The sequence below is a fragment of the Zingiber officinale genome, chromosome 2A (assembly GCF_018446385.1).
Source record: "Zingiber officinale cultivar Zhangliang chromosome 2A, Zo_v1.1, whole genome shotgun sequence".
Classification (NCBI taxonomy): Eukaryota; Viridiplantae; Streptophyta; class Magnoliopsida; order Zingiberales; family Zingiberaceae; genus Zingiber; species Zingiber officinale.
This window is the reverse complement of record NC_055988.1, coordinates 129,924,728-129,944,115: the sequence shown is the minus strand read 5'-3', so window position 1 is coordinate 129,944,115 and position 19,388 is coordinate 129,924,728. Positions and strand designations below refer to the sequence as shown.

The 19,388-nt window shown below is 36.4% G+C and overlaps 1 protein-coding gene across 2 annotated transcripts in view; it reads left to right on the top strand.

Moving 5' to 3' along the window:
- The window catches only part of LOC122042318 (vacuolar cation/proton exchanger 2-like), a 36,452-nt gene extending 20,954 nt beyond the window's left edge, over window positions 1-15,498 (top strand). For both annotated transcript variants that reach the window (XM_042602359.1, XM_042602358.1), the window contains 9 exons: window positions 5,621-5,688; window positions 5,770-5,798; window positions 5,903-6,099; window positions 6,171-6,383; window positions 7,075-7,206; window positions 9,336-9,449; window positions 9,557-9,610; window positions 9,993-10,109; window positions 14,257-15,498. In XM_042602359.1, coding sequence (XP_042458293.1) covers window positions 5,621-5,688; window positions 5,770-5,798; window positions 5,903-6,099; window positions 6,171-6,383; window positions 7,075-7,206; window positions 9,336-9,449; window positions 9,557-9,610; window positions 9,993-10,109; window positions 14,257-14,481 — 1,149 coding nt within the window. In that variant the 3' untranslated portion in view covers window positions 14,482-15,498. The remainder of the gene's footprint in view (window positions 1-5,620; window positions 5,689-5,769; window positions 5,799-5,902; window positions 6,100-6,170; window positions 6,384-7,074; window positions 7,207-9,335; window positions 9,450-9,556; window positions 9,611-9,992; window positions 10,110-14,256) is intronic.
- Window positions 15,499-19,388: the final 3,890 nt, after the last annotated feature.

The following is a 19,388-nucleotide window of genomic DNA, read 5'->3' as shown; positions in this document are numbered from 1 at the left end:
GTGTATTTAATATATACAATCATGCATACACAAAAATACCCTTGACATGTCCAAGGGTCCAATCACACACAATATCTATAAGCGCTATAATAGTTAGAGTCTGTAACCACAGAGTTAGCACATCCTACTATTATCCTGCCTAAATTATGTATGGCATGTGCATAATTAAACTGAAAACCAAACACACAGAGGCAAACCCTAGCTCTGATACCAATTGTTGGTTGATACTCGGAATATCGTATCGGTTCCCCTGTACAAAAATTTTGTACAAGTTCTGAACCATTCCTAACAACCTATTGTGTTCTTTAGAAATTAAATTAGGAATCGCAAGCTGAACTTAACATTATTGATTCCAAATTTAACTTATCTGTTCTTAGAGGTTTAGACTTGGATCGCAAACGATACTTAACATTATTGATCCAAATCCACCCATGTTACAAATTCAATTAAATATTAATTTCAGAGATTGGCTTCCAGGTTAAAAATAGCGAGGCACTAGGCCTTCTTGGGTATGGGAGCATCCACCACTTCCTAGACAAAGCCTTTCAACGAAATTTAATATTTAATTTTTTTATAGTAACCCTAGGTTTAACCAAAAGGAATAATCGAATCATAAGTTCGAAAAAACAAAAAAATACACAAACTCGAATCACAAATTCGAAACCTAGAATCATATGCCTCTTGTGTTTGGTATTTCAAAATCCATACAAAAAAAACTAGTATGATGCAGAATAGAATTATTAGTTATACATTTCTTTGTAAGCAACAACCTCTTGATCTTCTATTGTATTCCTCTTCTTATCTCGAACGTCGTGTGGGCGACAATCTACCGAGACGAAAACCACCCAAGCTTCCTTCTTCTTCAAGCAAGTTTCGGCCACCACAAGAACTCCAAGAGAAGATGAGGTTCGGCCACCACCAAGCTCCAAGGGATGCTAAGAAACATGACCTCCTATTTCTCCTTCTTCCTTTAGCAAGATCCGACCACCAACCAAGTTCCTTGAGATGAAGATGCCTCCGGCTAAGGAAGAAGAATAGGAGAGGGAGAGGAAGAGAGGGGCCGGCCAACAACCAAGGAAGAGAGGAAATAATAGAAGAGATATTGTTATGAGGTGAGGCACCTCTACCCTCTCTTTTATATTCCTTGGTCTTGGCAAATAAGGAAAGTTCTATTAAAACTTCCTTATTCTCTTTGCCAATGAAAGGAAAGTTTAATAAAATTTCCCTTTCAAACTATATATGGCCGGCCACCTTAATCTCTCCAAACAAGGAAAGTTTTAAACACAGAATTAAAACTTCCTAATTTGTTTTCGAAAATTTTTAAATAAAAAATTCTCTTTTGAAAATTCCCTTCATGGTTGGTCATAAAAGGAAACTTTTATAAATTAAAATCTCTCTATTAAAATATGTGGATGGTTTACAAAAAGGAAAGTTTTCTCTAAAATTAAAATCTTCCTTTCAATCTACAAATAAGGAAAGATATCAAATCTTTTCTTAATCATTTGTAGAAACTATAAAAGGAAATATTTAATTTTAAAACACTCTTTTAAATCATGAGAATGGTTACAAAAAAGGAAAGTTTTATCAAAAATTAAAATCTTCCTTTTAACTACAAATAAGAAAAAATATCAAACCTTTCACTTAATCTTTTGTAGAAAACTATAAACGGAAATATTTAAATTTTAAACTCTCTTTTAAAACCATGACTTCCACATAAGAAAGATTTTAAAAAATAAAACCTTTTAATTTATTGTGGTCGGCCACACCAAGCTTGGGTTCAAGCTAGGGGCGGCCACCTAATGAAACCAACCCACCTTGGTTTGGCCGGCCCTAGCTTGGGCTCCAAGCTAGGCTTGGCCGGCCACCTTAAGGTGGGTAAGAAGGTGGGTATGGGTGGGTATAATACTTTATAAATAAGAGGCTACGATAGAGACCGAGAGGAGGAATTGGTTTTGGTCTCCCGATGAAATTAAGCTTCCCGTGTTCGCCCCGAACACCCAACTTAATTTCATCAATAATAATTCATACCACTAAAGAATTATTATTGAACTACCGCACCAATCCCAAATTGTATTTTGGGCTCCTTCTTATCATAAGTGTGTTAGTCTCCCTGTGTTTAAGATATAGAATGTCCACTAATTAAATGAGTTACTAACAACTCACTTAATTAATATCTAGCTCCAAGAGTAATACCACTCAACCTTATCGTCATGTCGGACTAAGTCCACCTGTAGGGTTTACAAGACAATCCTTATGAGCTCCTCTTAGGGACATCATCAACCTAGATTACTAGGACACAGTTTCCTTTTATAATCAACAACACACACTATAAATAATATCATTTCCCAACTTATCGGGTCTATTGATTTATCGAACTAAATCGCACCCTTTGATAAGTCAAAGAAATAAATATTAGATATATGTGCTTGTTATTACATCAGGATTAAGAGCACACACTTCCATAATAACAAAGACGTTGTTCTTTTATGCAGTCAGTATAAAAAGAACTTGCCTTAAATGGTCCAGCTCAATACACTCTGAGTGTACTAGTGTAATTTTATAGTTAAGATAAACTAATATCAAATTACACTACGACTATTCCAATGGTTTGTTCCTTTCCATCTTAGTCGTGAGCTACTGTTTATAACTTATAAGGAATTGATAACATGATCTTCTGTGTGTGACACCACACACTATGTTATCTACAATATAAATTAATTGAACAACTACACTTAGCATATAAATGTAGACATTTGACCAATGTGATTCTTTATTTCAAAAATAAATGTTTACAAAAAGCTAGGCTTTTAATATACACTCTCACAGCATATACGCTAATTATGTTCATAGGTTCTGTCACCACTATTATCTTAAGGGCTATAATTTTATCCCCTTTGGTTTTTTCTAACTACTCCTACAACTTCATCCTTTAACGAACTATCTACAACAATTCTCACTTCATTTCTTGCTTTACTCTTTCCTGTGTACCATACTTAAAACTAAGTTCTCTATCATCTTTATCTTCTCGCCTACCCATTTTGTCTCTTATACACACAAAATACTAATTCTTCTTCTATTCATCGTATCTACTGTAGGATCGAGATACGCTAGAGGGAGTGAATAGCGCTGGTGACTTCTTCACGTTCGTTTAAAATCGATCGAGTAAAATGATAGCGGAATAAAGACAAAAAGAAAGAAAGAGACAACGCTAGCACACCAAGAGTTATTTAGTTCAAAGCCTGTGGCGACTCCTACTCCAAGGTTTGCACATGAGAGTGCTTTCGATGGGAAAATACTAATCAATCCCATGATTACAAGAATAATTACAACTTTAGTACAAGTAATTTGAATAACAACAATACCAACAACTTGGAGAATCAAATCTTGAGCGCAGTCATCGTCGGAGCATCTTTCGGGCGTTGAGGAAGCGTGTTTTGAGCAACACACAGAAGCGAAAGTTGTTCAAAATGTTGTTCTTGAGGTGTTGGTCGAATCCTCCTTTATAGCCCACTCCGAGCGCCTGGAACCTCCCCGGGCGCCCCCAAAGGGCTGACGTGGTGTCCTCTCGTCGAAACTCGATCTGTAAAAATTATCCATCCCCAGGTGCCCAGACCGTGACATAACTCCGCCAATCAGTGCGCTCCAGTTGTCCGAGCATATCGAATTTTGGTCATCTGGGCACCTGGAGCAACTCTGGGCTCCCGGACCACGAGGGCGCCTGCCAGGCACCCTGCTCCAGACAAAGCCTTCTCGAGTGCCCGGAGCAGCTCCGGGCACCCAGACTTCGGCCACCCGGACTAGCTTTTTCTTGCAACTTCATTTTCTACAAAATAAAGTTAGTCCAGACAAAACAATATAAATAAGATATGATTTTGACAACATTCGGATTGTCCGTCCTGACTCTGAGTTTCGTTGAAACTCTAGGTCGGACCGATGCCTACTGTTCCCTCTTCGGGAAACACGTCCTCACCTACTCCTCTCAAGAGAAATTACCTTTTGCCAGACCGGTCCTCCAGACCGTCTGGACTTTTGTTCAACGTCCGAGACTTCAGGTCTTCATGCTGAACGTCTGATCCATGACCCGTCCAGTCTTCCACTTGGTGTCCGCGACCCTAGGATTTTCACTTAGAGTCCTCGATTCTAAGATTTCTCCCAAGGTCCTTGATCCACCAAGACTTCGCCCAGTCCCTCGGACCAGGACTTCGTTTCCTAACCACAGTTAGGACTTTCCTTTACCTAAGATCACTTAGAACGTTCCTGCACACTTAGTCACACTTGTTAGATCACAAGACATTTTAACGTTGAACCCCTTTGTCATTATCAAAACACAGGTTCGATCGTCTGGTGCTCCCTGCACCAACATTGACTATCTCCAATGATTTATTGGTGATGGTTCCTATGTTGCATATTCCAAATCTTTGACTATTAATTTTCCCATCATATTTATTTTTATCCAACTTATGGTGTGAAAACTTTTGCCTATTTAACACTACACCCAAGTTCTCATGGAGATATAACGGTCCTTGCCGATACGTTACAGTGAACTTTTGCATATTATACTCGAGCTCCAGAGATATAGCGGTCCTTGTCGAGATGTTATAGTCGAACCTTGCAACGTGTTCCTTCCAGGAAACAACCTAGCATTAGTACAATAGTTTAATGGATCCATTCATTAGACATGTGCCATAGTTTTAACGCTAACTGGTAACCTAACGCAACCCTCCTCCTTTATCCGGGTTTGGGATTGGCCTTTAAAAAAATAACCTTTGCTAAAAAATTAAAGACTGATGATATATTTATTTATTATCCTAGTGGTATTGTTTTTAAATTTGCTTATGTTTATTACTAGCAATTGCTAATCTAACAATCATAAAACATATACAAGTCCTTGAAATTAAAGTTAAATATTTGTAAGGCTACACTTTTGCAGGTGGCTCATTACTAGTGCAAATCTTTTGTAGTAGTTATTGATGGTTTGGCAAAACACTAAATGAAGCATATCATGCATATTTGAATAGAGTAAAATATGTAAGTTTTAACTTAATTTTGCTTAGTCCTTTCAATTAATTTTCTAATTAGTTTATGTTTTAAAATATTTTGAAACCAAATTTTGCTTTTTTCCTTTCAATTAATTTCCTAATTAGTTTATGCTTTAAAACTTTGACATGGCTCCTGAAATCATCTGATCTATCCAATTTTATCTAGCCAATATTTACGCCCATCTGGATTATACAGATAATAATTCTTTTTTTTTTATTGACCTATTTCTATACCATAAGCTAGCTCTTGTTGTTTAGGTATTTGAGTTATCCTGATCAATATCAGTTTGTTGTTTCAAAGGTGAAAGCCAGACTGCTCTAGCTAGATGAGACTGATTGTTTCTCCATCAATGTAGTGATGCCATGTAAACTTAAGTGGATGGAAACTTACTGTGGTTCATAGTTAATTATGATTCTTTGACTGATGAAACTAAGCTTCATACTGAACCTATTATTTGTCGTGTTGAAGTGGAAAAACCAACCTTCCTTTTCATGAAAGCTGTAGCAGTACATGGAAAGATTATGCTGCATTTGGTTCTTATGTTGACTTTGCAGTTTGACACCAATATTTCCAAATTCAGGGATGGGTTTTCTTTTTCAGCTTGATTGGAATCACACCTTTAGCTGAGCGTTTGGGATATGCAACTGAGTAAGTTGGTTTTGTATGACAAATAGGGTTCTCTAGTATAACTCTTCTTATGTTGCATACTCATTTGTTATTATTTTGCAGACAGTTGGCATTTTATACTGGTCCTCTAGGTACATCTGTGTCTCCTACTACACTTTATTGCTAGATTTTGTGCAGATATTATTTCAATGTGGCATTAGTATATCTTTTAATAATGTCATGTTACCAATTGCAGTTGGAGGCCTTCTGAATGCTACATTTGGAAATGCAACTGAAATGATAATATCAATATATGCATTGCATAACAGAATGATTCGTGTTGTTCAGCTATCTTTGTTGGGCTCCATATTGTCAAACATGCTTTTAGTTCTGGGATGTTCTTTTTTCGCTGGTGGAATTGTTCATTGCAACAAAGCTCAGACCTTTAATAAGGTAGCTATTAGTAACAAAGCTATGTCTTATCAAATGAGATCTTGATTACATTTTTTTTTGGTATGAAACAGGCTTCAGCCGCAATGAACTCAGGATTGCTGCTCATGGCAGTGATGGGCCTGATGTTTCCGGCAGTGCTTCATTTTACTCATTCAGAACTACATTATATAAGATCAGAGCTAGCTCTTTCAAGATTCAGCAGTTGTATCATGCTTGTGGCTTATGCTTGCTACTTATTTTTCCAATTAAAGGGTCAGAACAATGCCTACAAACCAATTGATGAAGTACGTTGTAAGCTCTAATTAAAGTCTTGGAATTGTAAATTCAGAGAAGCCTTTGCTGTTAGATTTATATTATTATTTTATTGTTGTTTCAAGATGGCCTGTCTCATTTTTGGCATGAGGGAGATTGTTTTTATTATGTAACTTGTTACAGCTTTAAGACATAAGGTGTGGAAAGACATTTCATTTCCTACTATAGTAGGAAACTTGGACCAGCTATATAGTTAATAGGATAGTTTCCTGTGGTTATGCTCACTGTATATTGTTTAAAAATTCCCTAGATGCTTTATGTAAAACTCAATGGAGAGGATAAGATTCACATAGCTGACCTCCAATAGTTGGGACTGATAGGCTTTACTTTGATGATAATAATAATGATTTTACCTTTTATTGAAATTTTGAGTGATTTTAAAAGAAAGATTTCCCCATGTGCTTGCTGTCGGAGGATCTATTTGGAGAAAGTGCTCTTATACTTGAGAAAACTTTAGCTCATTATTTGAGCTTCCAATTAATTCTTGTACTCTTTTGTATTTTTCTGGAACTTGGTTTCCTATTTGGTCCTAAGTTCTGATTGTGTGAGAATTGCAAAGTCAAAACATCAGTGTCCGTGATCAATATATTGATTAATTTGACTTATCCATTTTTTTCCTTTCTGTAAGACTTATCATAATGATTGGTTAAACAAATTGTGTAGGAAGAGGTACAAAATAAGGATAGTGATGAAGAGGATGCACCTGAGATTACTCAATTAGAGGCAATATTCTGGCTCGCAATCTTGGGTATTTGGATTTCTGTACTTTCTGGTTACGTTGTGGATACTATAGAGGTAGATGCTTGTTTTGTTCCTTTGATGCTTGTACAAACATATGAGTTCATTTGTTAGTTGTCCATCTTCCTTCATCCAATCTACTGTCAAACTAATGCAAATATGATTACATTTGACATTAAAAAGGGCAACCCAGTGTACAAAACTCCGCCAATACGGGGTCCTGGGAAAGTGTCTATCGACAATAATTTTACTGTTACGCTAAGACTCCCCTTCATTGCATCTGGCATTATGGCAATGCATCATCTCAACTCTCTGGCTGCTTCATCTTCAATATTGAAGTGATTGGGCATTTGGTGCCTTCCTACTGCTAGCAATTAATGGAGATTTAATAGCTCAAATTTTTCTTTATTGAGTTAGAATGCTCTCTTCTTATTTCTGATTGTCCCTCATTTCCCTTACTATGCTTCGATTCCTCTAGGTGCTAATATTTGCACATTTTTTTACCTTTAATGGCGATATAAATGCTGAATTTGACGACCCTAGTCCAACCTCACCCTTGGCAATAGAGTCAGTGTTCTATTATATATACACATATAATTTATATGTATGATAGTTAATATGATGTATTAGCAACCAAAGTTGTTAGAAGCCAAGCCAACAATATATTATGAGCAAGCAAGCAAAAGATTCAATAAAATAACTATATTTTCTTAAAGAATTGGTATAGTGAACTTGATACATTATACAACCCATTAATTACTTACATTGTCAATGTCAAACTACTTGACTTAGGTTTGCAGATGTTGCTTAGAACCAAAGGAAAAAAAAGGTTGTGACCCTTGAAAGGAAGAGCTAAGATAAGGAGGAAGGGGGAAGAAAAGGGGAATGCTATCAATTGATAGATCTAGGTCTCCAATGGAATATTATCCCTTAGAAAGATTGGAAGGTGCATAAATTAGTCAATTTCAAATTTCAATATGGGTCGATTGAGTTGGATTTATTGTTAAATATAATCAATACATTCTATAGTTAGACAAGTTGTTGGTTAGAGTTGAAGAGGTAAGGGACAGAGGGAGACAAAATAAAACTCTAAACTAGCATAAAATATTCACTTTGCATATCTCTATACTAAAAGAGATATAATCTAGTGAAGGATAAAATTCCTATAAGTATTTCAGACTAAGAGGTTGGATGATGTTAAAAGACTAATTTAACTTTCTTCGAGAAATAGAGGATTGCTGATTTTAAAGGGAAAGTTTTTAAAATGAGAGGACAATGATTTATAAAGAATAAAACTTATCAGTTATTTCTAAAGAAATTCTTAAGACAAGCTAACAAATGTACCTCAATTTCTTTTGTCAATATGAATTTTTTGATATTTAATAAAATATAATATGAACTTTCTTAGGATTTTTTAATATTTTTTTGTTATCTTGTATATGAGATAGTTTTAAATATCTTATGTTTTGGCTTTTTTTAGTAGTTCTATTATAACCATTTTCTTTTGATTCGATATGATGGAGACTTCACTTCTTAATTTTTTATTTTGATGAATTGCATTACACAGAGGAGATGCTAAATAATAGCCCTATATCTGTATTAATTTAGATAATCTCCCTCCCAAGTACAGTATGTTACAACATAGCCTTGGCCATTATCTATGCCATTCTCAAGTTTTTGTTTAAATGGTTAGTCATTTTGGGTATTAAAATGGAATCCTTTCCCAGGGCACCTCATGGGAAATTCTCATCTCACACTACAGTATAATCAATTTTTGCTAGTAAATAATTTAGAAATTGAAGGATTGCTTGAGGGTAGTAGAGTCTATCTCGACAAATATTATCAATGTATTTCTTAAGATAAATCATTATTATGGTTAACCTTATTCCCTCTGAGAATATCACGAGGCTCGCTTCATCCAAGGAGCTTCAAATTTTGCATATGATTTTGAAGGAAAATATGCACTTCCTTCCCCACACACCTAGATGGTTACGTTTCACCATGAGATCTTTCTTTCATGACTCAATTTTGTGGCATATTTTTGGACTTAACAAGTCTAGTTACAAAATACAAGTTTCTAATCTTAAAATAATGTAGTTTTGAGGTCACTACCTCAGCATAGGTTTTGATCAAATTGACAACTACACTTCTGGATTATGTAATTGTTTTATGCTAATCTCTATCAGGGAGCTTCCGAATCCATGAACATGCCTGTGGCTTTTATCAGTGTTATTTTGCTTCCTATTGCTGGAAATGCAGCTGATACTAGTGCAATAATGTTTGCCATGAAAGACAAACTTGTTAGTATCTAATGACATGTCAATTATTGTTTCATTTGATTTCCCTGGATCTTGTTATTTCCAGTTGGTGATTTTATTGCTTTGAATTTTTTTTTTTGTTTCTGCAGGACATCACATTGGGTGTAGCTGTTGGATCATCTACACAAATATTAATGTTCATGGTAGATAACTTGAAAACTCCTCGGCATGGGACATTGCATTTCCTTGATGGCAAGATCTAGCTTTGTTGTTTGGATAGCAAGCATGATATATTTATTGCCTTTTATTCATTGCCTTCTCTCTTAAACTAATTATTTATTTCCTTTTATACGCACTTAAGTATCCTTGAAGATAATCATATTCTTTTACTCATTTTGCCCCTCTATTGATTGCTTGTGTTCTTGGTTAATTTTTTCTGTATATTGTCCCTAGATTAATGCATTCTTTTACAACAATATAATCATAGTACAAGCTTTAGTATAGATCCCTTGCATTTTGTATGAGCTATTGATATTAGTACATATCTATTCCAAATCAATGATTTCGTCCTTGCTGGTTTTGCAGATTCCTTTCTCGGTTGTCGTTGGTTGGATGATGGGAAAGCCGATGGACTTGAACTTTCAATTATTTGAAACAGCCACCCTGTTTATGACAGTATTGGTTGTAGCATCTCTGTTGCAGGTCTGTTATAGTTCTTGAGTAGTTTTCTTATAAATTGATTTGTTCGCCTCTTTAATCTGTGTGTTCTTGTTATCTTGTTCTTGTTAGCATGATTAGGTTCCTTTTTTCCATCTGCTGATAGATCTCATGTGGTTGCTATACCAGTGCCTCCCTAACAAAAATGATAATCTATTTCAATACACTTGCTTAACATATTGCGTTTAGAAGTTCTCACTGTAGAAGGCCATTACTTGGATCATTTTCTGCAACAATTTTTCATATGTAATCTTCTTGTCATCTTTAATCTTTGCTATATCTATTCCATGATTTAAAATCTGGTACTGTGTATGAAACAGCCAAAACATATTGTTCATCAAAACTCAATATCACTCAGTGTCAAAGTTCAAAATCGCAAGTCTTATCATAATTTCGATCTTTCACCAGAAACGTACTGTTCCCGTCTTTGGTCATCTTTAATCTTTGCTATGTCTGCTCACGCGCACTAGTTTGTGTATACTGGGGCAGCACGCTTGTCACCATTTTTTCCTAAAGAAATAATATATTAGAGGTGTATGCAAACTTAATCATAATGTCATTGTCCAAGCTATATTTGTTTCTCTTTATAATTTATATATTAGAAGTATATGCCAACTCAATCATAATATTATCCATGTTGTCAGTGTTTGGCCCATTGAGTTGTCTGACACATTAGTTAACCGGACCACTTAGCCCACTTAAAGTTTCCCTTTCCGTTGCACTTGATGTGATTGACTGATGTGTACGAATTCAAAATATATAGTTATCATTCAATAATAAAATATTGATTTCATGAGGATTATTAATTAAGTACTAATTGACTTCACAACGTGAGTTATCTAGACAATTGAAAAATAATTCAACCACTAATGCTTGAAAAGAGAGAAAGATTGAGAGAAAAGAGAGAGAGGGAGAAAGTAGAGAGTAGCGAGAGAATGAGCGTAAATGAATGAAGGATAATAGATTCTAGGATTTCGATTTCGTTATAATGCTAGTTAATGTCCCTATGTATTGTTCATCTACCTAACTCCATGCTTACATTCTTATAAGTTTTTTAACTAAAGTCCGACACAACCCCATGCAGGCTGTACCAGAGAATTTATCCAAATCCTAACGACATTAAATAAAAAAACAACTCTAGGAAGTTCGGTTAAAGGGATACCCTAGGGTCCCCGGTCATACAATCTCTAGAGTTCATCGATTTATTTCCTAACGATAGATTAATGCAACTAAGTAGAATAGGTAACCTATAAAGTCAGATTAAAGGGTCACCCTCTGTCACAGGTCTCTTGGTCATACAGTTCTAGATTACACAAGTCGCTTCCTAACATTAATTTGGGAGAAACCCTCTAACTCTAATTAGATACTCTTTGGTAGTGAATTGATTTCCTTACAAGAGGATCATCCTAGAAAGTCCACTTAAAAGGTTACCCCCTGTCACAAGACTCCACGGTCATACAAGCTAGTATTTCTCTACAAAGTGACAAATCAACCACAATTCACATGCATATACCACACACATATTTCGTCAAACATGTACAAGGCACAATACACAAGAATAAGTCATAAACACTTCATTAAATAAGAAAATATGCAAATACATAGTTCATATAACAACATCGCATCACAAATACCCCCTACATCCTAAGAATCAGAGGATCTACTCAATAGAGAAGGAAATACAACCAAGAGACAAGAAGTAAAGTCATCTACAACTCAAAACATAAAGAGAAGAGAAGGCTTATCCATGTAGCGTCGGTCTTCTTGGATACAATCCTTGCTCCAGAGGTCGATGGATCGACGAAGATGAAACTTCTAAGGTTCCTCCAAGGGGGAAGAACCCTTCTTCAAGGAATGAGGTGGAACCCCAAGCCAAAGATGAGTGAAAAGGGAAGAACCCTTGCCTGGGCCGTGTCACGGTCGTGCCTTTTGGCATAGCCGAGGCTTGAAACGGCTCTGCTAAAGGGGCACGGCCGTATGATTTCACACGGCCTCCCAATGAATAGGCTCTGGATGGGATGCACGACCGTGTGATGTCAAACTGTCGTATCTCATGGAAACATCTTTTAGACCATTTAGACGTGGTTTTCTCTGGTTGAAATCTTTCAGCAAAGTTATAGATCTTGAAATTATCTACATTTTGGTATCTAAAACAACCCGTAACTCTAATTGAGCAAAAAGTTATGATCTTTTTACTTTCAGTCTACAGTGTAGAAAATTCCACACAGCCGTAACTTTTTCCAGACACGGCAAGGCACAACCAAAGCTTGGAAAAAACTTGATTGTCACATAGCCGTATCTCATAGGCACGCCCCAGGCCTTTTGGAAGCTCTAGACTCCGTTTAAGCTCCGTTTTCCGTCAAATTTCTTCCATAGGATCATGCACGTGTCAAGAAACATGGCTAGAGCGTGTTCCTTGATTAAATCTCTAATTTGAAGGTCTTTTGAAAGCTTCTTCCTTCATATATGTTTCGTATAAGCATGTTCCTTCCTCGGACTTCACGTTTTAAAGCTTTTTATTCCATTTTTGTTTCGAAATATGTCTTATCAATCAAAATATGCAAAGATCAGATCTCCAAACAAAAAGAATGGAAATAAGACATAATAATAAAATAGAATACAATAAATATAGATTATATGCATAAAATATAAATAGATACGCGTTAAAAAATACTTAAAAACATATATAATTTATGCACTCATTGACTTGTCTAAATCATGGGGTGTGCTAGACCACCTAAACTACCTAAATGGACTAATTTCAACTGCCCAATCTTCTCAACTTGCTCGGTGGGGCAAAATTAGTCCTCAATTCTCTTAATTTGTTTGGATTGACAAGATCGCCTAGTTGATCCACCAATCTACCCAAACCACTTGATTCACCTGGCTAGCTTGACTACTTAGCTTGCTAGATTAGCAAGTCTGCTCAAAGTGCCTGCGCCACCCAACAAGTTTGACTTGCTTGGATTCCCCTATGCGTCCGATACACTTGAACTTATTGACCCAACTGCCCACTCAAATCAATAAATCATTTGTCCACTCAAACTAACTAGATAGCTTGGCTCATCATATCCTCTGAAACTTATTGAACTGCCCAAATGTACTAACCTCTCAAGTCTCTTAGCGCATTGTCCCACCTAGACAACTTGGCTTAATCATCCTGCAGTACCCAATTTTCCATCTAACTCAATAAGCCCTTAGCCCTCCATTGTAATTTACGTGTCCTTTGGCCTCATCTGTGATCTCCCACTCCTCGAGATGGCCTAGTGGCTAACGCATAAAGTACTGCCAACTTGAGGTCTGAGCTTCAAATCTAGGCATAAGCTAAGATAAATACTTCCCTTATACGTCATTCATTATTCCAAGACTAGTAGTCATCCGTAATTTACCTCCTTCGTATTAGTCTTAAGACGGATTGACAGGGACACTCGGGTGAGCGCAGTCACCTTTTGCCAACTTATCTTCTACCCTCCTTGGAGATAGGAAAATATTTTCCCCTCCATATGCCAAGCACACAAAAATTTCTTTCATTCTAAAAAAATTTTGGATAGAAATGATTCTAGAAAAATATTTTATACAACCTAACATTTTAGGGGAAATGATAACATTGAGAAAGAAATTCCACTTTGCTCACTTTAAAGTTTTAGTTAGTATTCTAAGCCGTGACATTCAAGGGTAGCATCTTATGATGTACAAATTTCAAAGTTTTAGTTAGTTTTAGCTGTGGATGCTGCGATAATTGTTGGTTTTCAAATTCTTAGTGGGATAACAAATTTCAAATTAATCACTTTTTTCCCATATAACAATTTTCAGTTAGCTCCAGCTGAAGACATTAAAAACATTGTGCTTTTTTTCAGTCATTACTGTTAATATTGCTTGACAATATATCTTAATAGAGGATGACAATCTCTTCAATGTCTTGGTGTTATCTATTCTATTTCTCTTTCGTACTTGATTTGTTTCAAATATAACCTCTAATGTCTGCTTTGTTAGTACTTGAACTAAAACTTTTCAACATTGATATAAAATGGTAAACTTCGATCAAAATTAGATAAGAAGTACAGCTTTACACGCACAGCTTTGTGCTAAATTTAGACCAACAATACAACTTCACAGATGACATTTCTTGCAGGAAGGTACTTCAAACTATTTCAAGGGGTTGATGCTTATTTTATGCTACCTCATTATTGCTGCGAGTTTCTTTGTACATATTGATCCTGCACCAAGTAAGTGGATCATAACTAGTATTCAAGCCAATGTAAATAGAGACATGAACTGGAAAAGTCATGTAATGTGGCATTGTCCTTCAGCTCTCAGGCAACAAAGTATGATGTCCCAAGTGAGCTTGGACTTATAAGTTTTGCCAAATCTGACATCATGTTTACTACAAAATATTGCCATTTATCAGCATCCATGAAGGCACATCATGCGTTTATTCATAGTCGGCTCTCCTCTTAGTTATGCTTGTCAACATTTGTGACAAGATGCTTACGGAATGGAAATTTATTGCTAAATTTAGGAAATTGTTGATTAGAAGACTGACTTACAGAGATTGATAAATTCTCCATCAGTAAACGAATGGTTTTCATGCAGGTGATGTTCCATGATTGAAGCTTCCGATATCTGTCTTTGCTTCAGTTCACATTGGATTTTGACAAGGTAGTACAGAATTCAATACTGGAAGACATGGCAATATGGATAGTGAGCAAAATACCCAGAGGTTTTCTATATTTTCGTGGATCTAGACCGCTCTGTATCCCAGCCACGAGGCACAATAGGATTGGGGGTGTAGTCGTTTCAGATCAATTTTGTTGTAGTCATTTTTACTTAGTCTTGATTGTAGGAGACGAACGGCCTGCCAGGATCCTCACGATTGAGTGATTATTCATGTAATATTGTAAGATTTCTTCCATGCTCAATTGGTCTTGTTATATCTTCAATGAAATTAGCTAAAATTCTACAAAGTAGGTTTTCGGCAAATTTAACTTGATTTGAGTTTTTCAAGTTAAACTCCGCTGCTGATGAATCAGTCATGACCGATCCCAAACTCGGATAAAGGAGGAGAGTTACGCTAGGTTGTCAGCCAGCGTTAAAACTATAATAAATGTTCAATAAATGAAATTATTAAATTATTGTGCTAATGCTAGGTTGTTTTCCGAAAGGAACGTGTTACAGAATCTGACTATAACGTCTCGGCAAGGACCGCTACATCTCCAGAACTTGGGTGTAGTGTTAAATATGCAAGAGTTCACGTTCCAGGGTCTGATCGTAACGTATTGGCAAGGATCACTACATCTCCATGAGAATTTGAATGTAGTGTTAAATAGGTAAGAACAAATATGATAGGAAAACAAATAGTCTGAGATTTGGAACATGCAATATAGAAACCCTCGGAGCAGTTGTCGGGCGCAGCAGCTTTGCAGCAGAGTCGTAGCAAAAGCTTGGAGCGGTCGGAAGTTCAATCGGATGTGCGGTAGCTCATATAGATGTTGTTCTTCAATGCCTTCTCGAGACAACCTTATAAAAGGCATGGAAGGCGCCTCCAATGAGGCAAGTTTGATCCCGAACGGCCCGACACTTATCCGTTGCGATGGCAAAAGTTTATCCTGTGGAAGGTGTCTTCCATAGCCATAGAATACGTCTTCTATGAACAGTACGAAGGCGCCTTCACTGCTTGAAGGCGCCTTCGAACACTGTTCATCCAAAGATAATTTTCTTCTTTTTTCCCTACAAAACAACGTTAGTCTAAAAGTACCCTGCAAAACAAGTATTAGGACAATTTAATAATTATACATAGTAGTAATTAGTTCCTGTCCTTCCAGGACCAGAAACTAGTCAAAGTCTCATCTTAGGGATCCTAAATAGACCTAAACTGGATCGACGCCTACTATCCCTTCAACCGGAACGCGTCCTCACTTGGTCACTCTCCTCCAGTGACTTATTTTAACTTACCAATTTGCTAGACATCCTGTCAGCCCGCCGACCTGTCTGGACTTCATGCCAACTATCCGGTCGGCCCATTGATCTAGCTGGACTTCTTGCCAAATATCCAGTCTGCCCGTCGACCTATCTAGACTTCATAACAGATATCTGGTAGGCCCGTCGACCTAGCTAGATTTCGTACCATCTATCCAATCGACCTGTCGACTTAGTGGACTTCGTACCAGCTATCCGATCGGTCCATCGACCTAGTTGGATTTCGTATCAGCTATCCGATCGGCCAATCAACCTAGCTGGATTTCCTCCACACTTAATCAAGTGGTTAGATCACAACAAAATCTAACTTAACTTACTTGTCATTCATCAAAACCCGAGTTAGACCATTAGTGCAAAACCGTATCAACAATCTCCCCCTTTTTGATACAATGACAACCTGAGTTAAGTTAGGGGAAAAAATACAAGCATAAATAGACACATGATATGGTTTAAGTTATTCAGATTTCGATTTATTTCAACTTAATCCCTTAACCCTTCTCCTTTGGCATTCATCAAAAAAACATGAATAGACATAAAAAAAGTTTGCTAGAAAAAATAAGAAAACATTTTTTACAATGTCTCAGGACTACTTTGAGGGAGGAAAAAAATTGCATAACCATAAAATTTTTTAAAAATATTTGACAACATATGTTAAAATATGTTCAAAGATAGTTTTGAAAACACTTAGTTTTAAAATGATAAAGAAAATAACTTATTTAAAAAATACAAAAATAAATTTTGAAAAGAACTTTTTCAAAAAAATTTCAAAGTGTTTCAAGACATCTTGTAAAGCAGAAAAAATTTTAAAAGGCATTTTGCAAAATAAATTTTAAAACATTGGATATTAGGATTTTCACAAGAGAAATAAGGTTGAAAATATTTTTAAAATCTACTAACTTGAAAAACTTTAATGTTTTCCAAAAAAAAATTTGAAAATGCTATGTTCTGCCAAAAAAACTTTAAAATATTTAAGGTTAAAGTTCTTTAAGACAAAAGTTAATATACTAAATGTTGCAACATTTAAAAATTATTTTAAAGTAGTTTGAAAAAATTGAGATAGTTTTCAAAATAATTTTTCAAGATATGTAATAATTTTAAAAATGGATTTTTTAATGGAATGTTTTCTAAATTTTGTTGACTTATTTTTTCTCCCCCTGAACCTGAGATTACTTTAAGATAATCTAATCAGCTATAAATTGTCCTTAACTGTCTAACCGTTAGTTACTAACTAACTATTAGAAGATAGCAGCGGTGTTCACTTGGTTAGTCAGGTTAGGTTTTTGTATCCAGTTAGTATTTGACTAACCTGGATTACTTAACTGATTGCTGTAGATTTGGTATTTAACTCTCAGACTTATGTTGATGCACTAATATAAGCATCTTAAGTCCAGGCAAGCTGCCTATGCATCTCACCCCTTTTTAAGTTTGGAATACACAACAAGGTAACCCTAATGTGTTGGTGAGATGCTCAAGTCCTAAATCTATAGGAGCATGCTTTCTATGGGTTCGATCTAGACTAAGGCTAAAATTAATTTTGAAAATTCTAAAAATAAGGAAATTTTGAGAAAAATAAATAAAGAATTTTACCCTAGAATTTGGAAATGTTGAAAATAATATTGAAAATATTGGTCTAGTATATTAAACACATTCCTGATTTTAATAATAAAAAAAAACAACTAACTGAAAATAGTGAGTCAAGTCATATACAATGCATGATAATATATGTAACACGGTTAGGTTTGATCATCATCAACAGGTGGTGGTAGGGGTCGCTCAGGAGCACACAAAGCTTGAAGAATCTGCTCGAATATGGTGGTCATGTTGTCTCTGAGGGAAGTAAATTCAGTGGTCATCTCCCCTCGGAGTGTGCTAAATTCATCTGAGACTGACTGCTGAAGCTACGCGGAGGACTCCTCAAGTCGAGCGAGTTGATCCTCGACGGATAGAGAAATCGAGAGCTAAGTCGAGGTCAAAGGCTAGTCCGAAGTTGGAGCATACCCAAATATCTCCTCAGCCGTAAACTCTGGTCACTCCTCTCCCTCAACTGGAAAGTTATCTCCGGCCTCGACTGGTATGGCTAGCTGCAACCCACCTCTCCAGGTTAGAACCCCCTGAGCAGTGATGTCTATATGCACTAGGGCTAGATGACACTAACCAAACTCGTCATATGCACTAAGAGAGCTAGGCGTATCCTGGGTCATATCTACTCCTATGGTTGAAAATATGTATGTCAGGATGTGACAATAGGGCATATGAATCTGACGCCTAGTGACAAGGTTGGATGCATGTATGATATTATGAAACATATGTAATGCAATGTCAATATCTAGTTGCTGATAAAGGGTACATAAAAAGGAGTGGGAAGGTTGCATCATCGCAACGTCGCGAGATGTAATTAGCAGAATGCATGTGGTCAGGATTCGATATAGAATATAATCATGGACCCTAAGAGAGAGTGACCTAAAGTCAGTCACTGTAGGTAGTCTCTCTTCCTCTTCCCTAAAGAAATACATATATATGATATCTAATGTAATCTAGGAGTAGAGCTCGCCAAATGACAGATCCCTACTAGGGTAACACAAAAATGGGCATGCTGACCTCCTAAGTCCTAGATTATCATATAATAAGGTAGGGGAAAAGTGAAAATCTTTTCCACCAACTCTGGTAGAGTAGGTCAGGTCATCTATCTTTTCTAAGTTGTTATAGAACTGAACACACAAATCGAGATTTACTGCATGACTGCAGTAAACCAATTTATCTAACTGGTAATGCTCAATGACCTGTGTGATAGGGGTGCAATACTAGGTAAAAAAGGTCCTATTCAAGTACCTAGATTTCAATGGAACATACGTATGTTGTAAAAAGAACACTCTAAGCTGCTCAGTAGGGAATCTAGCATCAGTATATGGAGTATTGCTAGGCCTAGGGGGGGCATATCATCTTTTCCTAATTTATACACATATAAGCATAAAGAGATAAGAAAAATGCATATAAACTAAGAACTGAAGGGATATATTGAAGTAAGATATACCTAGGAGGCATCTTTAAGGTTTTGGGGATGAAAGAGTGGAGAAACTGTGGCTGGAAGGTGCCTTGTTGCTGCCGAATTCGCGAACAGAACTCGGTTCTGTTCGTTGAAAAAAACAATCGAATGCGCCTTCAAGCTTTATCGAAGGTGTCTTTACTAGGTTATAGAAGGCGTCTTCAAGCAGTTGAAGGCGCCTTCCAACGCTTAGGCGGAAATTTTCCCGCCTCTCCTAAGGGCACCTCCGATGGTGTCGGAGGCAC